General features: G+C 38.3%; 2 protein-coding genes across 2 annotated transcripts; one reads left to right on the top strand and one right to left on the bottom strand.

The window, feature by feature from the left end:
• Nucleotides 1-8,465: 8,465 nt before the first annotated feature.
• Nucleotides 8,466-9,434, top strand: LOC123947960 (olfactory receptor 51S1). The gene has a single exon (XM_046014312.1). The coding sequence runs from the start codon at nucleotides 8,466-8,468 to the stop codon at nucleotides 9,432-9,434; it is 969 nt and encodes a 322-aa protein (XP_045870268.1).
• Nucleotides 9,435-13,691: 4,257 nt separating this feature from the next.
• LOC123949892 (olfactory receptor 51A7-like) lies at nucleotides 13,692-14,633 on the bottom strand. Its single transcript, XM_046017609.1, has one exon. The coding sequence runs from the start codon at nucleotides 14,631-14,633 to the stop codon at nucleotides 13,692-13,694; it is 942 nt and encodes a 313-aa protein (XP_045873565.1).
• Between the last annotated feature and the right edge of the window lie 236 nt (nucleotides 14,634-14,869).

Genomic DNA, 14,869 nt, shown 5'->3' on the forward strand with positions numbered 1-14,869 from the left:
CCAACTGCCAGGACTAGATGTAGGACACATATGTAAAGTGAGCAAATTTGCCCATAATACTCTGTTATCTCTATGTGGCTTCTCATATCTCTCCATGACACCAGCATGAAATCTGCCCTATAACCAAATATCCTATTTCCTTCTGTCTTTCAGATGGAAGGGAATGAATCTGGTAATGAATAAAACCTTTCTTCTCTCTCCAAAAACAGCATTTGGTATTTATACACATGTTTTAGTGACAATGCCCACACTTTAAGGTTTGAGTCATAGAATTAAATCTATAGAGAGCAAGATTTCCATTTGAGAAAAAGGGAGCTTACTTATCTTTTTAGCAATATATCAGATATTTGAAGTAAAATAAAGTTGCCTAATTGAGTGATGTGAGATGGGACTCAAGATTTATGTTTATGATTCTCTGCATTTCTGATATATAGAGATGTATATTTTATATATATATCACATATATATGAAATATATGATATATATTTCTGATACATATAGATGTATATATATACACACACACACCATATATATATATATATATATATATATATATATATATGCATGATGGAGGCATGTGGCTGCATATTGAAGGGACGTTAGTGAACTTCTGGTGAATATGTGTGTCTGTGAGGAGAGAAAGGTTACTCATTTGATGCATATGTGTGTTTTGGAGAATGACTGAATCTTTTTTTTTTTTAAGATTTTATTTATTTATTTGACAGACAGAGATCACAAGTAGGCAGAAAGAGAGGAAGAGAAGCAGGCCTCCTGCTGAGCAGAGAGCCCGATGCAGGGCTCCATCCCAGGACCCTGGGATCATGACCCAAGCCGAAAGCAGAGGCTTTAACCCACTGAGCCACCCAGGTGCCCCAGAATGACTGAATCTTTAAATTTACCTGTCTTTGATTGGGTGTGGTGGCAAAAGATTGATGAAGAGCATTTGGCATCCACAGTTTGTGGAGATAAGTGCACAGATGACAACATACACGCACCTACAGGCACTTCTGCTTCCACACGCCTTTTCCCTGAGGCACGCGTTTCTGTCATGAGGTATTCAGAAGTGCTTCTATCTCAGGGAATGAGCATGTACACATTTCTGCCCCCTTGAATATATGTGTAAGTTACATTTTTGTTTGAATACCTGTTAGTTTGATATGCACTGGCCTCGAAAATATTTCTGTCAGTGAATATAAACCTTCTTTACATGAGTGTTTCTGGTATCAAAGTGAATAAGTGTGTGTTTGTGTGAGTGTGCATGTGTGTGTGTGTATGTCTGTGTTATGTGTGGGAATACACATGACTACCAAATGTGAGCACCTTTTTGTGTTTGCATAGTGTAGATGACAGAAAGCACAGGTGCTTATTGTATGCTCGTTAGGTGTATATGAGAGCACTTTCAAAATTCTGGGAAGCAGTAAACCTGTCAAATACGAAGGTTCCACGCGGAGCTTTAAATATTCCCATAAAAGCCTCAGAGGTTTTTTTCCAAAATGCATCTGTGACAAACTTCTTTCTGCTTTGCCTTCTATCAAGTCTATCCACTACCTAGCTTGTTTCTTGTTAGCAGGAATATTCTGTAAAATGGGTAGGATTGAGGAGCCACCTCTGTGCTCCGCATTGCAAGCCCAGCCACTCAGAAGCGGCTCCATCTAGGGAGAGATAGAGGTAGAGACGCCAAGAGGGTGGGGAGTAGAAGCACATTGAGAAGAAAGGACACCACTGAAGAAAAGAATAATATTTTGGAGAAACTAATATGAGGTGTACATACATGAGGGGTGGATGGGAAGATTTTGAGAAAGTTGACAGTTTATAGAATTATAAAACTAAGTGGGCATTTCTGAAAGAGGGATCAAATCCAGGAGAAACTTTAGAGAAAAAGAATTGCAAATGTGTAACATGGAAGTATAAAAGGTTTATGAAGCATATTTATGTGCAGTTTAATATAAACCAAGAACTGGATTCACAGCAATGAATGAAATAAAGAACCATATCTTTACTTGTTCCACTGAAGAAGGCATAGAAAGAAATATTAGTAATTGAGAATAATTAAGGACTATATTAGAGAATGTGCTACCCTGTGATAAGAGAGGGTAAATAATCTAGCCCAGAGTCTGTTTGAGAAAAGGTGGTCAGCAGGGTTCAGGGAAGAGAGGGACAATGTCTGAGTTGGAACTAGATATATATGAGAGAGGAGGACATTCCACTTACAAAATGTATTTTTTTGTACCTGTGAAAATTAATGGTATATCTGAAGAATCACAATAGCCCTGGAAGGCTAAAATGCATGTGTAGAAGTAGAAAAGAGTTAAGCAGTAAAGGTTGTTTGGGGCCAGATGGTGAAGAGGGTTCTATGACAGAAAAAGGTGTGGTCTTTATTTTAAAGCAGTGCAAAATCAGAGGGCTTAAAGGAAAGATGACACAGCCACATTACCAGATTGCAAATTAGAAGTAACACTGTGACATCTTTGTGGAGGAAGGTTTGGAAGGCAGAAGAACTAGCAGCAGGAAACCTTAGCAAAACCCAAAACACTGTTTATGAGTAGAAGTGGTTACAGAAGAAAAGTTTAAGATGAGACAATGGAGTTATACTAAGTAATTTATAGTTACTCATTTGGTATGAGAATATACCTTTCTCAGAAAAAATAAAGTGTTGGGGTTAAGGCCAAAGTCATCTTTGAATTCTATCTTCAATTAAGTATTAATCCCCTTGCTCCCCCCATTACTTCTTTAATCAGATCAAGTAATGCAAATCTGTCCAGGACTTCTAGGCACTTATATACAAATGTAGCTATCTGGGGGATAGCATTAGGGGCCTTTTAAAACACTGATGATACCATAATGGATAAATCACTATGCATATGTTTTAACTCAACAATATATTTTCACTCTTAACCATTAAAACTACTATGCACCATGACCATTTCTCTGATTAATTAGTTATAAGAATTAATATAAGAATTATGAAGAACTCTATTCTACTTACGTTTTCCTCTTACAAACAAAAAATACTTTGTCTCTTCATGCATATGGGTCTTTCTCTCTGACAGATCAAGAACTAGAATTACCGGTTAAGTAAATTTTTTATTTTGATGAAATGTACCAAATTGCTCCCAAAAGAGCTATAAAATTTTATAGTTGACAGCCTTGGTTAAGAGCAGTCTTTTAATATCTTTTCTAGCATATAATTTTATCAAATTTTATGATTTTATCCCACACGACAGGTAAAAAATGTTTCATTGTTTTGTAAATATGTATTCTCTTAGTAACCACTAAGAGAATTATACATTTCTTTAGTATTTAAATATATCCTATTTTTTTGTAAGATTTTTTTTTTTTATTTATTTGAGAGAGAGAGTGCACAAGGAGAGCACAAGCAGGGGGAGGAACAAAGGGAGAGGGAGAAGAGGAACCCCACTGTGCAGAGAGCCACTGGAATCATGACTTGAGCTGAAGGCAGACTCAAGCCACACAAGCACCCCAATATACATTCTTATGTAAAATAATATCTCATATTTTGCTAGATTTTTACATCTGATTGCCCATCTCTGTCTTATTTATAGTTCCTTAAATATTCCAAATTTAAACTTTTCAGTAATATAAGTGGCAAATGTTGTCCCATTCTGGGACACTGTGTCCCATTCTTTCCCTTATTAGTCAACCCCTATATGGTACCGTTGTTATGAGATTTTGTTGTTGTTGTGATTCTTTTTGTTGTTGCTAGAACACTTAACATGAGATCTAATCTCTTGACAAAATTTTAAGTTGTTAACTATAGACACAATGTTGTATAGAAAATCTCTAGAATTTATTCATCTTACATAACTGAAACTTTATACTCCTTGAACATTCATTCCTGGTCTCCCTCCACCTCAGATTCTGGAAGCCACCATTTTCTTCTCTCTTTCTGTAAGTTTGACTATACTTCATACAAGTGAATCATGCAGGATTGGTCCTTCTGTAACAAGGCTTATTTCACTCAGCATAAAGTCCTCCAGATCCATCCGCACTGCAGCATATGGCAGGATTTCCTGCATTTTTAAAGCGGAACAACATTCCATTGTATGTATACACCACTTTTTCTTTATTCATTCATCCATCCACTGAAGGACATTTAGGTCATTTCCATAGATTAGCTATTGTGAAGAATGCTGCAGTGCAGATGGGAGAGCAGGTATTCTTTAAGATTCTGATTTCAATTCTTTTGAATATACAACCAAAAGCAGGAGGGCTGGATCATATGATAATCCTATTTTTAATTTTTTTGAGGAAGGACCATACCGTTTTCTATACTGGCTGCACCGTTTTACATAACTAGGCATACCAAGTTCTAAGGGTTCCAATTACTGTACTGTGACCAACTCATCATTTTTTTTTTCTAACAGCCATCCTAACAGTTGTGAAGTGATCTCTAATTGTGGTTTTAATTTGCATTTCCCTGATGATTAGTGATGATAAGCATCTTTCTATGTACCTGTTTGCCATTTGCAAGTATTCTTTAGAAAAATGCTTGTTCAGTTCTTTTGTCTTTTAAAAATTGATTTGTTTTTGTAATTAAGTTGTAGGAGTTTCTTATGTATTTTATATATTAAACCCTTATCAGATACAGTCTGCAAACATTTTCTCCTATTATTTAGGCTGACTTCTCACTCTGTTGACTGTTTCTTTTGCTGTGCAGAAGTTTTAAGCTTGATGTAGTTTCATTTGTCTAATTTTACTTTTGTTATTTGTGCTTTTGGTGTCATATAGAAGAAATTACTGCAAGGGGTGCCTGGGTGGCTCGGTTATTAAATAAGAGTCTTGGTTTCTGCTCAGGTTATGATCTTAGAGTCCTGAGACCCAGTCCCACAGTGGGCCTCCCACTCAGCATGGAGTCTGCTACCCTTCTCTCTCTTGCACTTCTTCTCCCTCCGCCTCTCCCCCTGCTCATGCACTCTCTCTCTAAAATAAGCAAACAAATCTTAAAAAATAAAAAGAAATTCCTGCCAATTCCAATGTCATAAAGCTTTTCCCTTATATTTTCTTCCACAGTTATGCTTAAATCTTTAAGCCATTTTTAATTGATTTTTATGTATGGTATATGATACAAGCACAATTTAATTATTTTACATATCGATATCAGTTCTGCCAACACCAATTTTTAAGGAGATCTTCCTCTCCATTGTATATTCTTGACATCTTCATTGAAGATCAGTAGACATATATACATGAGCTCACTTTCAGGCTCTCTATTCTATTCCATAGGTCTGTATGTTTGTCCTTATGTCCTCTTTTGACTATAAGTTTTGAAGTTAGGTCGTGTAACTTTCCCGACTTTGTTTTTTCTCTTCCCAAATAATTTTGGCTCCTCTAAGTCCATACCATTTCCATATAAATTTTAATATAAGCTTATCAGTTTTTACAAAAAACCTCTGGCCCTTTGTTAGGGGTATTGTTGAAACTATAGGTAATTTGGGAGATAATTGAGAGATACCTAAAATATTCCATATTTATAAATATTTTAACTATATTGACTGTATCTATCCATATATATTGATGATATCGATCCATTGACTATAACTATATTGACTATATCCAATCCATAAATACAGAATGTCTTTCCATTTTGGAGGTTCTTTAAATTCTCTCAGCATTGTTTCATAGTTTTCAGGGTATAATAGTATATATTTGTTAAATTTATTCCTATTTTAAAATTTTTGATGTTACTGTGAATAAAATTTTCTTAATTTTATTTTCAGATTGTTCACTGCTATTTATATAATATATAATATATAATATATGTTAAATATATAATATATTATTATAAATTATTTATATCTATATAATTATGTATATTTATATAAATATATAAAATATATAATTCACATAATTCATATAATTTATAGAATTCAATTTATATATCATTAATTTGTTAATTTTAATCAATCAATTTATTAAAATTATTTTAAATATTTAATATTAAGATATTATTAATATTAAATTAATTATTAAATGTTAAATTATTGGATTAAATTAATATCAATCAAACCACTATTAATATTAATTAAATTAAATATTAAATTAATAGCAAAATGTTAAGGTGATTAGAATTGATTTATAAATTTTATTTGATTATTAATTTAATTAATTATAATTATGATTATGTATTATAATTATAATTATTATAATTATACATTATATTAATTTAATTCATATTATTCCCCAAGGAACATAACTTAGCATGTTTTTTTTTTCTTTTTCCCACATCATAATTTTGTGGTCCTTTGTCTGGAATTTCAGTTCTAACTTTTTTGGGCATTTGACTGAGAAGAAGGTAAGACTATAACTGTGTGCTCAGTCCCTCTTGTTGAAATTAGAAAAAATATTTGGACATTATATGTGAAGTGAGGTTAATTGTGGGGCTTTTATTTTGGGAAATTGGTGAGTGGCAATATCACCAACTGACTTAAAATATCAAGATATGTTCCCTTTTTTCTTTTGTCTTTGTTGCAATTTCCTTACCACTGTCTCCTGTGGAAACTGGAAGAGGTTTTAAGATTCATTTGTGAAGCTCTGTTTTGGGTTATCTGAGTTTAAAATAAATGCGACAGGGGCACCTGAGTGGCTCAGCTGGTTAAGCATCTTCCTTTGGCTCAGATCATGATCCCCAGGGTCCTGGGATAGAACCCCACTTAGGGCTCTCTGCTCAGCAGGGCGTCTGCTTCTCCCTCTCCCTCTGTCCTTCCCCCTTCCTCTCTCCCTCCCCAGATCTGCTCTCTCTCTAAAATAAAATAAAATAAAATAAAATAGAAATAAATGGGACATAAGGGTAGAGATTTTCAGAGTGAGGAGAATATAGAATGATCTAAGGGGATATATTTGTGATTCATCAGCCTACAGAGTTCAGTTAAAGTCATGAGTGTAGAAAAGACCACTGAAGAAAAAGAAGAGACCCAAATAAAGATCCCTCAAAAATGCCAAGATATACCTTGGATAAGACACAGCAAGGCGAACTGAGCAGTTAACTTCTGAGAGGTAGAATTAAAAAAAAAAAAAAGGAGAAACTGGATTTATAACAGCCAGAGCTCATTGAGAAATACATTAGTTTAGGAAATATGAGTGCCCCTTGATTTAGTACTAAAGGAGTAATTAAAGTGCCGGTGTCCAGCCTCGGCAGGTCCAGGTGTCCCTGAAGGAAGGGTGGTGTCGGTGAGAGGAATGAGAAAGCCACACAGCGAGTTCTGGTCAGTAGTCAGGTATCTACATTTTATTCTGATTTTAGAGCTTCTTGTATAGGCAGTTTACTTGGGGTAGGGGGTTACATTCATGCAAAGGACATCAAAGGACTCAAGAACTCATCAGACAATTTCTCTTTTTTCAGCACATGTTATTCTAGTTAAGCTATGATGGGTACAGACTGGCTCCAGGGTTGGGGGACAGGGTCTTGCTTCTTGAGTAATCATGTCCCTCAGAAAGCCATGGGAGGTAGCACAGATATGTGTTTTTTGGTAACTTATTCTGGGGTCTGCAGGAAAACGGTAGATAGGTTAATAGAAAACAGAAGCCATATGGATGAACTAGACAGTAAGGAACTGAAGGAAAACAGGATACAGGTTAATAGAAAATGAGAAGCTATCTGGAGAAACTAAGTATATAGAAGAGAAGTAGGAATGAGAAAGCGTTACATTTGCAGGAGGCAGGATATGTATCAATGGCTCAGCTGTGAAAGCATTGGACAAATAACAACCTAGGGAGGAAACCGTCTATTGCGGTACACATTTAAAGTTCTCCGTAGTCCTAGGTACAGAATAATTTACCTCCTTGAAGTTGCTCTGGCCCACAAGATTGAGAGATGTTTGCAGCAGATAAGCAAGGGGCTCTTAATTTGAGAGAGAAACGGGATCAGAGAAAAAGGCAAGAGACTATCAGACCACACTTATCTGTGGGGCTATCCTGTCCTCAGCAGGATTAGGCCTTCAACAGTTCAAAACTTAACTTAATTCCCTCGACCAGGCCTCATGGCTCCCAACATTAAAGATGACTTTAATGAGAGCACAAAAGTCCACTGAAATGTGAGTGTGTTAAGGCAGCACAGAAGTCAAAATGTCTAGAGTTGAGGGGAGCCAAAAAGGTATTTATAGGAGTACAGACCCCCTTGCAGGTGTTTGCCATTGATGACAGAACATGAGTTAGGGGAAAGCTACAAGAAAAGGCAGGGTTAGAAGAAAGTTGGGAATCAATCTACTGATAGAAACAGATTTAAGGACAGCTTTAGAAAAACTGCCAAGATAAGAGATGAGAATGGTATAGATATTAGAATGAATGTGTATGCAGGGAAGGGAGGGAACATGAAAGCATGTGTGTGCTGGGGCCTGGGGAAGGAGGAAGCAGACTGTTTTAGACAGTATCATGCAAATGTGTCAAAATATTAAGTAAATCTTTCCAATCACTTTCCAGATTCCAGAGTTCAAAGTGGATCCAGAACTATGTCAACATTCCCCAACAAGGCAGCCCCTAATAACACTTCAATGGCCCCCACCTTCTTGTTGGTGGGCATGCCAGGTCTGTCAGCTATACCCTCCTGGTGGACGATACCACTCATCACCATCTACCTTCTCTCTGCCCTGGGCAATGGTACTATCCTCTGGGTCATTGCCCTGGATCCCACCTTGCACCGCCCAATGTACTTCTTTCTCTTCCTGCTGAGTGTGTCTGACGTTGGCTTGGCCACAGCCCTGATGCCCACCCTGCTGGGTCTTGCCTTTTCTGGTGTCCATGCTGTCCCTGCATCAGCTTGCCTCCTACAGATGTTCTTTGTCCATGTCTTTTCTGTCATGGAGTCCTCTGTTTTGCTTGCCATGGCCTTAGATCGAGCACTAGCCATCTGCCGCCCTCTCCACTATCCAACACTCCTCACCAATGATGTCGTTAGCAAGATTGGCCTGGCTATCGCTTTCCGATGCCTGGGTCTCCACCTGCCCCTGCCATTCCTCCTGGCCCACATGCCCTACTGCCACCCACAGGTTCTGACCCATTCTTACTGCTTGCACCCAGATATAGTCCATTTGGCCTGCCCAGGAGCTTGGAGTGCAGTCTACAGCCTCTTTGTGGTTCTGTCAGCCATGGGATTAGACCCCCTGCTTATTTTCTTCTCCTATGGCCTAATTGGCAGGGTGTTGCAAGGTTTGGGATCCAGCGAGGATCGCTGGAAGGCTGGTCAAACCTGTGCAGCCCACCTCTCTGCTGTGCTCCTCTTCTACGTGCCCATGATCCTCCTGGCCCTCATTGACCGTCTCAGGGTGCCAGTACCTCAGCCTGCCCATACTCTACTCTCCTATGTCCACTTCCTGCTTCCTCCACTGATAAACCCTATTCTCTACAGTGTCAAGATGAAGGAGATTAGAGAGAGAATATTCAAGAGGTTACAGCCCAAGAAGGTGGCTTGTGCTCAATGAGGAGGGTGCCCCTCCACATTTGGTGGCTCAAAGATACCTAGTACAAAGGTTTCCATGACAAGAACTCAGATCACTGCCTGAAATAGTCACGCAGGCACATATAAGCTCGTGTACATGGATGCCCTGCCTGTCCTTGCAAGTGTACATGTGTATATTAAGGAAAGCTTACAAGCTCCAGATAATGGCAGTGGTCTACCTACTGTTACACTACAGATCCATGGCATAGAGAGGCCAGGATCTAGATCTTGTCACAGCCACCCAAGTGTGTGTCTGTTGTTGTTTAGTTTTTGTTAATTTTCCCCACCACATCTATATCCCAACAGCTGAGGAAACTGGAGGAGTTAAAACAGTTACACAGCAGAGAAAGGAGAAGGCAGAAATATTCGATGGCCCTCTTCATGTGTGTATACATTATTTTACAGATCTTATCATGGTTTTTGATAAGGTCTGTAAAATTTTGGCTGTGTCATGTATATAATCATATATCGTTGATCTATTAGTGTAGCCTCTTAGTCTGACTTAATTAATATGGTATAAAGTGATCTCCCTCTCATAAAACAACAAGAGTTTTGGGATCCTAACAAGAATTACATTATTTTTATAGATTAAATATAAGAGAATCAACATTTATGATGATAAACATTCACATCCAAGAATATATGATAGATGTTTCACTTATTAACTTTTTAAAATTTTTCAATAAAATTATTTGTGTTAAATTTATTTCTATAGTTTTAAAATGTATTTTGTTGCTCTTATAAAGAAAATATTTCACTATTTCTATTTCTACATACATAATGTTAGATGGAGAAATAACATTTTGATCTTGCTTTAATGTCTACTTTACCAAATTAGCATATGAATTATAGGTTTTATTTTTGGATTGTATTTGTACGTAGCATATATAAGTAAAAATATGTGATTGGTAATGTTTCCCTACTATTCATACAACTTATGCCAGCCTGGTCTTGAGCCAACAGGAATGTGGTCTCTGAGAAACCCTGCTTTTCCCAAAGTTATGCTTTCTTCCCACCTCCAGCTTCTCATTTATTTATTGAGAGTGCAGTGTTGTAAAGGGTTGGAAGTCACACAGGCCTAGTTTTGAATTCTCACTTCATGACTTCCTGTGCACTTTGTCCGCAGTTGTTCTTATGTTTACAAAATAGGTATAGTAAGGACTGCATGAAATCATGTACCTTAAAAAAAAAAAAAAAGATTTTATTATTAATTTATTTAACAGAGAGAGAGTGTGGGCACAAACGGGGGAGGGGCAGTAGGAGAGGAAGAAGCAGGCTCCCCACTGAGCAGGGAGCCTGACTTGGGAGCTCCATCCCAGGACCCCTGGATCATGACCTGAGCCAGAGGCCGATGCTTAACTGACTGAGCCACCCAGGCACTCCAAAATCAAGTCCCTTTATCAAGGTGTCTGAACATAAGAGATATTCAATAAATGGTAGTTGTTTGGACTGGATGAAATTAAAAATAACCATATTTAAACCTATGCATACTCAGTGTGAAAAAAAGAATTTTACAGCTAGAAGATTCTTTCAGCTCATACCACCTCAATTTTATTGAAGGAAAACTGCAACTTGGGATCAGTTGAAAGCATTTTTGCATAGACCTTGGTAAGTCAGCAGGAGACAAACTAAACCCACCCTCCACCTGTTTACTAGTGCAGGGCAACATAGAACTTTTCTTTTTCACGCTCTCTCCTGTTCAGGGACACAACCACTTAATCGTGTCAGTCTTCAAGTGTCCAGTAGTTGGTAGTACCAATCTTGGATAGTCAGGGGATGCTGTTCTTTCTGCAAATCACCTGACAGGTTTGAGGAAAATGTTTACACAGGGGAATAGAGAAATTATTAGCAGGAATGTTTACAATGACAAACAAAATGTAACAGTGATACAGGGCAGTTGGTGGAAACTGAAAACTAGGAAAAGCATTGCAAAATTCAGGTCTCTGGTCTGGTTCCATTGCTAAACAAAGCTAAACAAAGACTTCAGACCTATAGCCAGAATATGTGTGTGTGTTTGTGTGTGTGTGTGTGTGTAAGAAAGAGAACAAGAGAGAGAATGAGAAAGCAAGTAAGAATTCATAACAGGGATTATAAGCTTAAATACCTAGAAGAACTAGGTAATAATAGCACTAAGTGGAGCAAACCCATCCTCAGACTGTGATGGTGGGGACCTCTCAGTGGGTTCCTACTGTTTCCCCATGGGAATGTAGACCTCGTACTACCAATCTTCCTACTTTTAAGGTAACTTGTAAATCTCTATTTTTATATGAACTCATCTAAGCGCTATCTTGTTTAAACACATTTGTCTGAAGATCATTTTTGGATTTTATGGCTTTTAAAAAGATTAACATAGTAATCCATACAATGCAGAAAGAAGGGATTACTTTTTAATTGCAAAGTATATATGAAATCTATCATAATACACAACACAGAGAAAGTAATTTTGGGGGGACACCAGGATGGCTCAGTCAGTTAAGTGGCTGCCTTCGGCTCAGGTCATGATCCCAGGGTCCTGGGATCGAGTCCTGCATCAGGCTTCTTGCTCAGCAGGGAGCCTGCTTCTCCCTTTGCCTCTGTCTCTCCCCACTGCTTGTTCTCTCTCTCTTTCTCTCTGACAAATAAATAAATAAAAATCTGAAAGAAGGAAGGAAGGAGGGAGGGAAGGAAGGAAGGATGGAAGGAAGGAAGGAGTTAAGAAATTTTCTCAAGACCACGTAGCCAGAAGACTGGTTTCCTGGCTGAGTCTTTAGCCTTTGTACTCCTCTGGCCAGCCCCCTGGCAGGACTAAGTTATCAAAATAAAAGGTTTAGAGGAATGTTATCCTTGATAGGACCTTTTTACTCTTTCTTTTATTGACTTCTAAATCCCCCCAACTGGAGCTACTTTATATCCTATTGATTACCAGTAATCCTGGACTCTGATCCCTTAAATAAAGATGGTATATCTTCATAGCTCCTAAATCTTCTCTGTTGACACTTTCTCGTTAGGTGTCCTTGGAGTCCTCGGATCTGGCACCATTTACAATGTCAGGAAGTGACAGGTGGGTCCAGGGAGGCTCAGATAAGAAAGTTGTTTCGATGTCTGTTTGGCCACAGTGGTACAAATTCTGTGCTGTGTCTTGACAGTTATGGGTACCTAATGGTATTATGGGCTGCCCTAAATTCTCTGTCTCTCACGAAGGGCACTCACATTTCCTGTCAATGTCAGCTTCTGGTAAGAGGTGCAGAGAGTGCAGAGGTGAGTTGAGTCTAGGTTGACCCCTGAATCTCCACCCCAGCAAAACTTCAGACTATTCTTTCAGTTCAAACTGATATTCATCTACCAAGTACATACTCTGAACAAGGTATTTTATTGTGAGGAGACTTTCAAAGTTGAATAATTCACAACTCTTTTCTCTGGAAATCATTTTGTAGTCGTGAGAGAGACATATGTATGATACAAAAGATGCCTCTGGGTCTCCATCGATTGTGCCCCAAGGACTCAGCCCCTTGCTGTTACTAGAAATGCTGCCAAATGCCAATGGTCATCTGTAATTTCCTCCTACAATTTCCTCCCAATTTGGCTTCAGCCAAAAACACACTCTCCAGGTTCCCCTTTCACATTGCCCCTCCCCCACAAGTTTTCTTTCCTGAACATTAATGTGCATACCAGTCATCTAAGGTCATGGTAAAATGCAGGTTCTCACTTAATAGGCTTGAAAGAGGGCATGAGATTCTGCAATTCTAGTTATGTTCCAGGCGATGCTTATGCTGCTGAGTAGTGTACCTCACTTTGAGTAGCAAGGAAGAGAGCATATTTAAAACAACTTAGATATATTAAGGGCTTAATGTAAATCACAAAAAAAAAAAAAGGATCAAATAAAGAAAGCAAATACGAAGATGCTAAATGGCTCCAGAAGCTTGCAGAGCAACCCCAGTCACAGTTTAGGGCTGCTTATCATAATTCTTCCTTAGAAGCTTCTCTGTTTCCGCTCTTCATTCACACCTCAATATAGACGCCATCAATCCCCAAACAGTAACAAAAGGATTCCTACCCACTCTCTGAAATGCAGGCCTCCTCTTCCTCAAAATCGGATATGCTGCAGTATATTAGATCCCCTTTAGAGATTAAATGATTGATTGGCTAATTAATTAATGTAACTTTAGAACTATGAAGTAAAAGGAAATATCTCCTCTTTGAAAGAAATATTGCCCTGCTCCTAAGATAATGTAGAAAAAATGGGGCTTCCATGTCTGCCCCATCATTTAGACTTTAGACTCAGTTTTTCCAAGACTTTTACTCTAATCTGCTGAGTTTTTACACAATACACAATGGGGTTCATTAAAGGCGGTACCAACAAGAATGCATCAGCTATCAGAATCATAGCCAAGGGGGATTTATGCTTGGCAAAGCGATGCATGGTAGCCAAAGTGATGATGGGCACATAGAAGATAAGCACAGCACAGAAGTGGGACACGCAAGTATTAAGAGCTTTAAGTCGCTCCCCATGGGATGCAATACCCAATACGGTCTTCAGGATGAAGACATAGGAAACCGCAATGAACACGCTGTCTGACATCATGCAGAGTGCAACAAACAGACCATAGTAAAAGTTAACCCTATTGTCAGAGCAGGCCAGTTTCATGACATCCTGGTGGAGGCAATAGGAATGTGAGAGCAGGCGTTTATTACAGTACCTGAGTCTCTTTAAAGTGAAAGGAAGAGGAAGAACTAGTAGAATGCTTTTGATAGCAAATATCAGTCCGATATGCAAAACTCTGGAGCTGGTAAGAATGGAGCTGTACCTCAGGGGGTTGCGAATGGCTAGAAAGCGATCAAAGGACATGATCAGAAGCACCGAAGATTCCATGTCTGTGAATCCATGGATGAAAAATTCCTGGGCAATACACGCATCAGCAGAAATCTCCATAGCATTGAACAAGAAGATCCTCAGCATGGAGGGAAGAGAAGAGAAAGACAAGCCCAAGTCAGATAGGGCCAGCATGGAGAGGAAATAGTACATTGGCTCATGAAGGGAAGGCTCTGTCTTGATGAAAAAGAGGATGGTGCAGTTGCCCAGGATGGCCAGGAGGTACATGAAACAGATGGGGATGGAGACCCAAATGTGCACATGCTCAAGACCTGGGATCCCAATCAATAGGAAGGTGGAGATTTCAACTTCTGAGGTATTGAGAGCAAACATCACAAACAGGTCTCTCATTTATATGCTCCTGGTAGATAAATAACATCAACAACAAACAGAAATTCTCTTAGTTGTATTTACTGAACACAATTAAGTTCAGTTGCCAGGTAAATTACATATAGCTCATCTTTAGGTATCAAACAATGTAGTATGATATTCATTCAAGACTTTCATACTATTCAACTATATCTTCATTCCTTGATATACTTCTGAACAACTTGATAGCTTGGAAGCAA

This window comes from Meles meles, chromosome 8, assembly GCF_922984935.1.
Source record: "Meles meles chromosome 8, mMelMel3.1 paternal haplotype, whole genome shotgun sequence".
Taxonomy (NCBI): Eukaryota; Metazoa; Chordata; class Mammalia; order Carnivora; family Mustelidae; genus Meles; species Meles meles.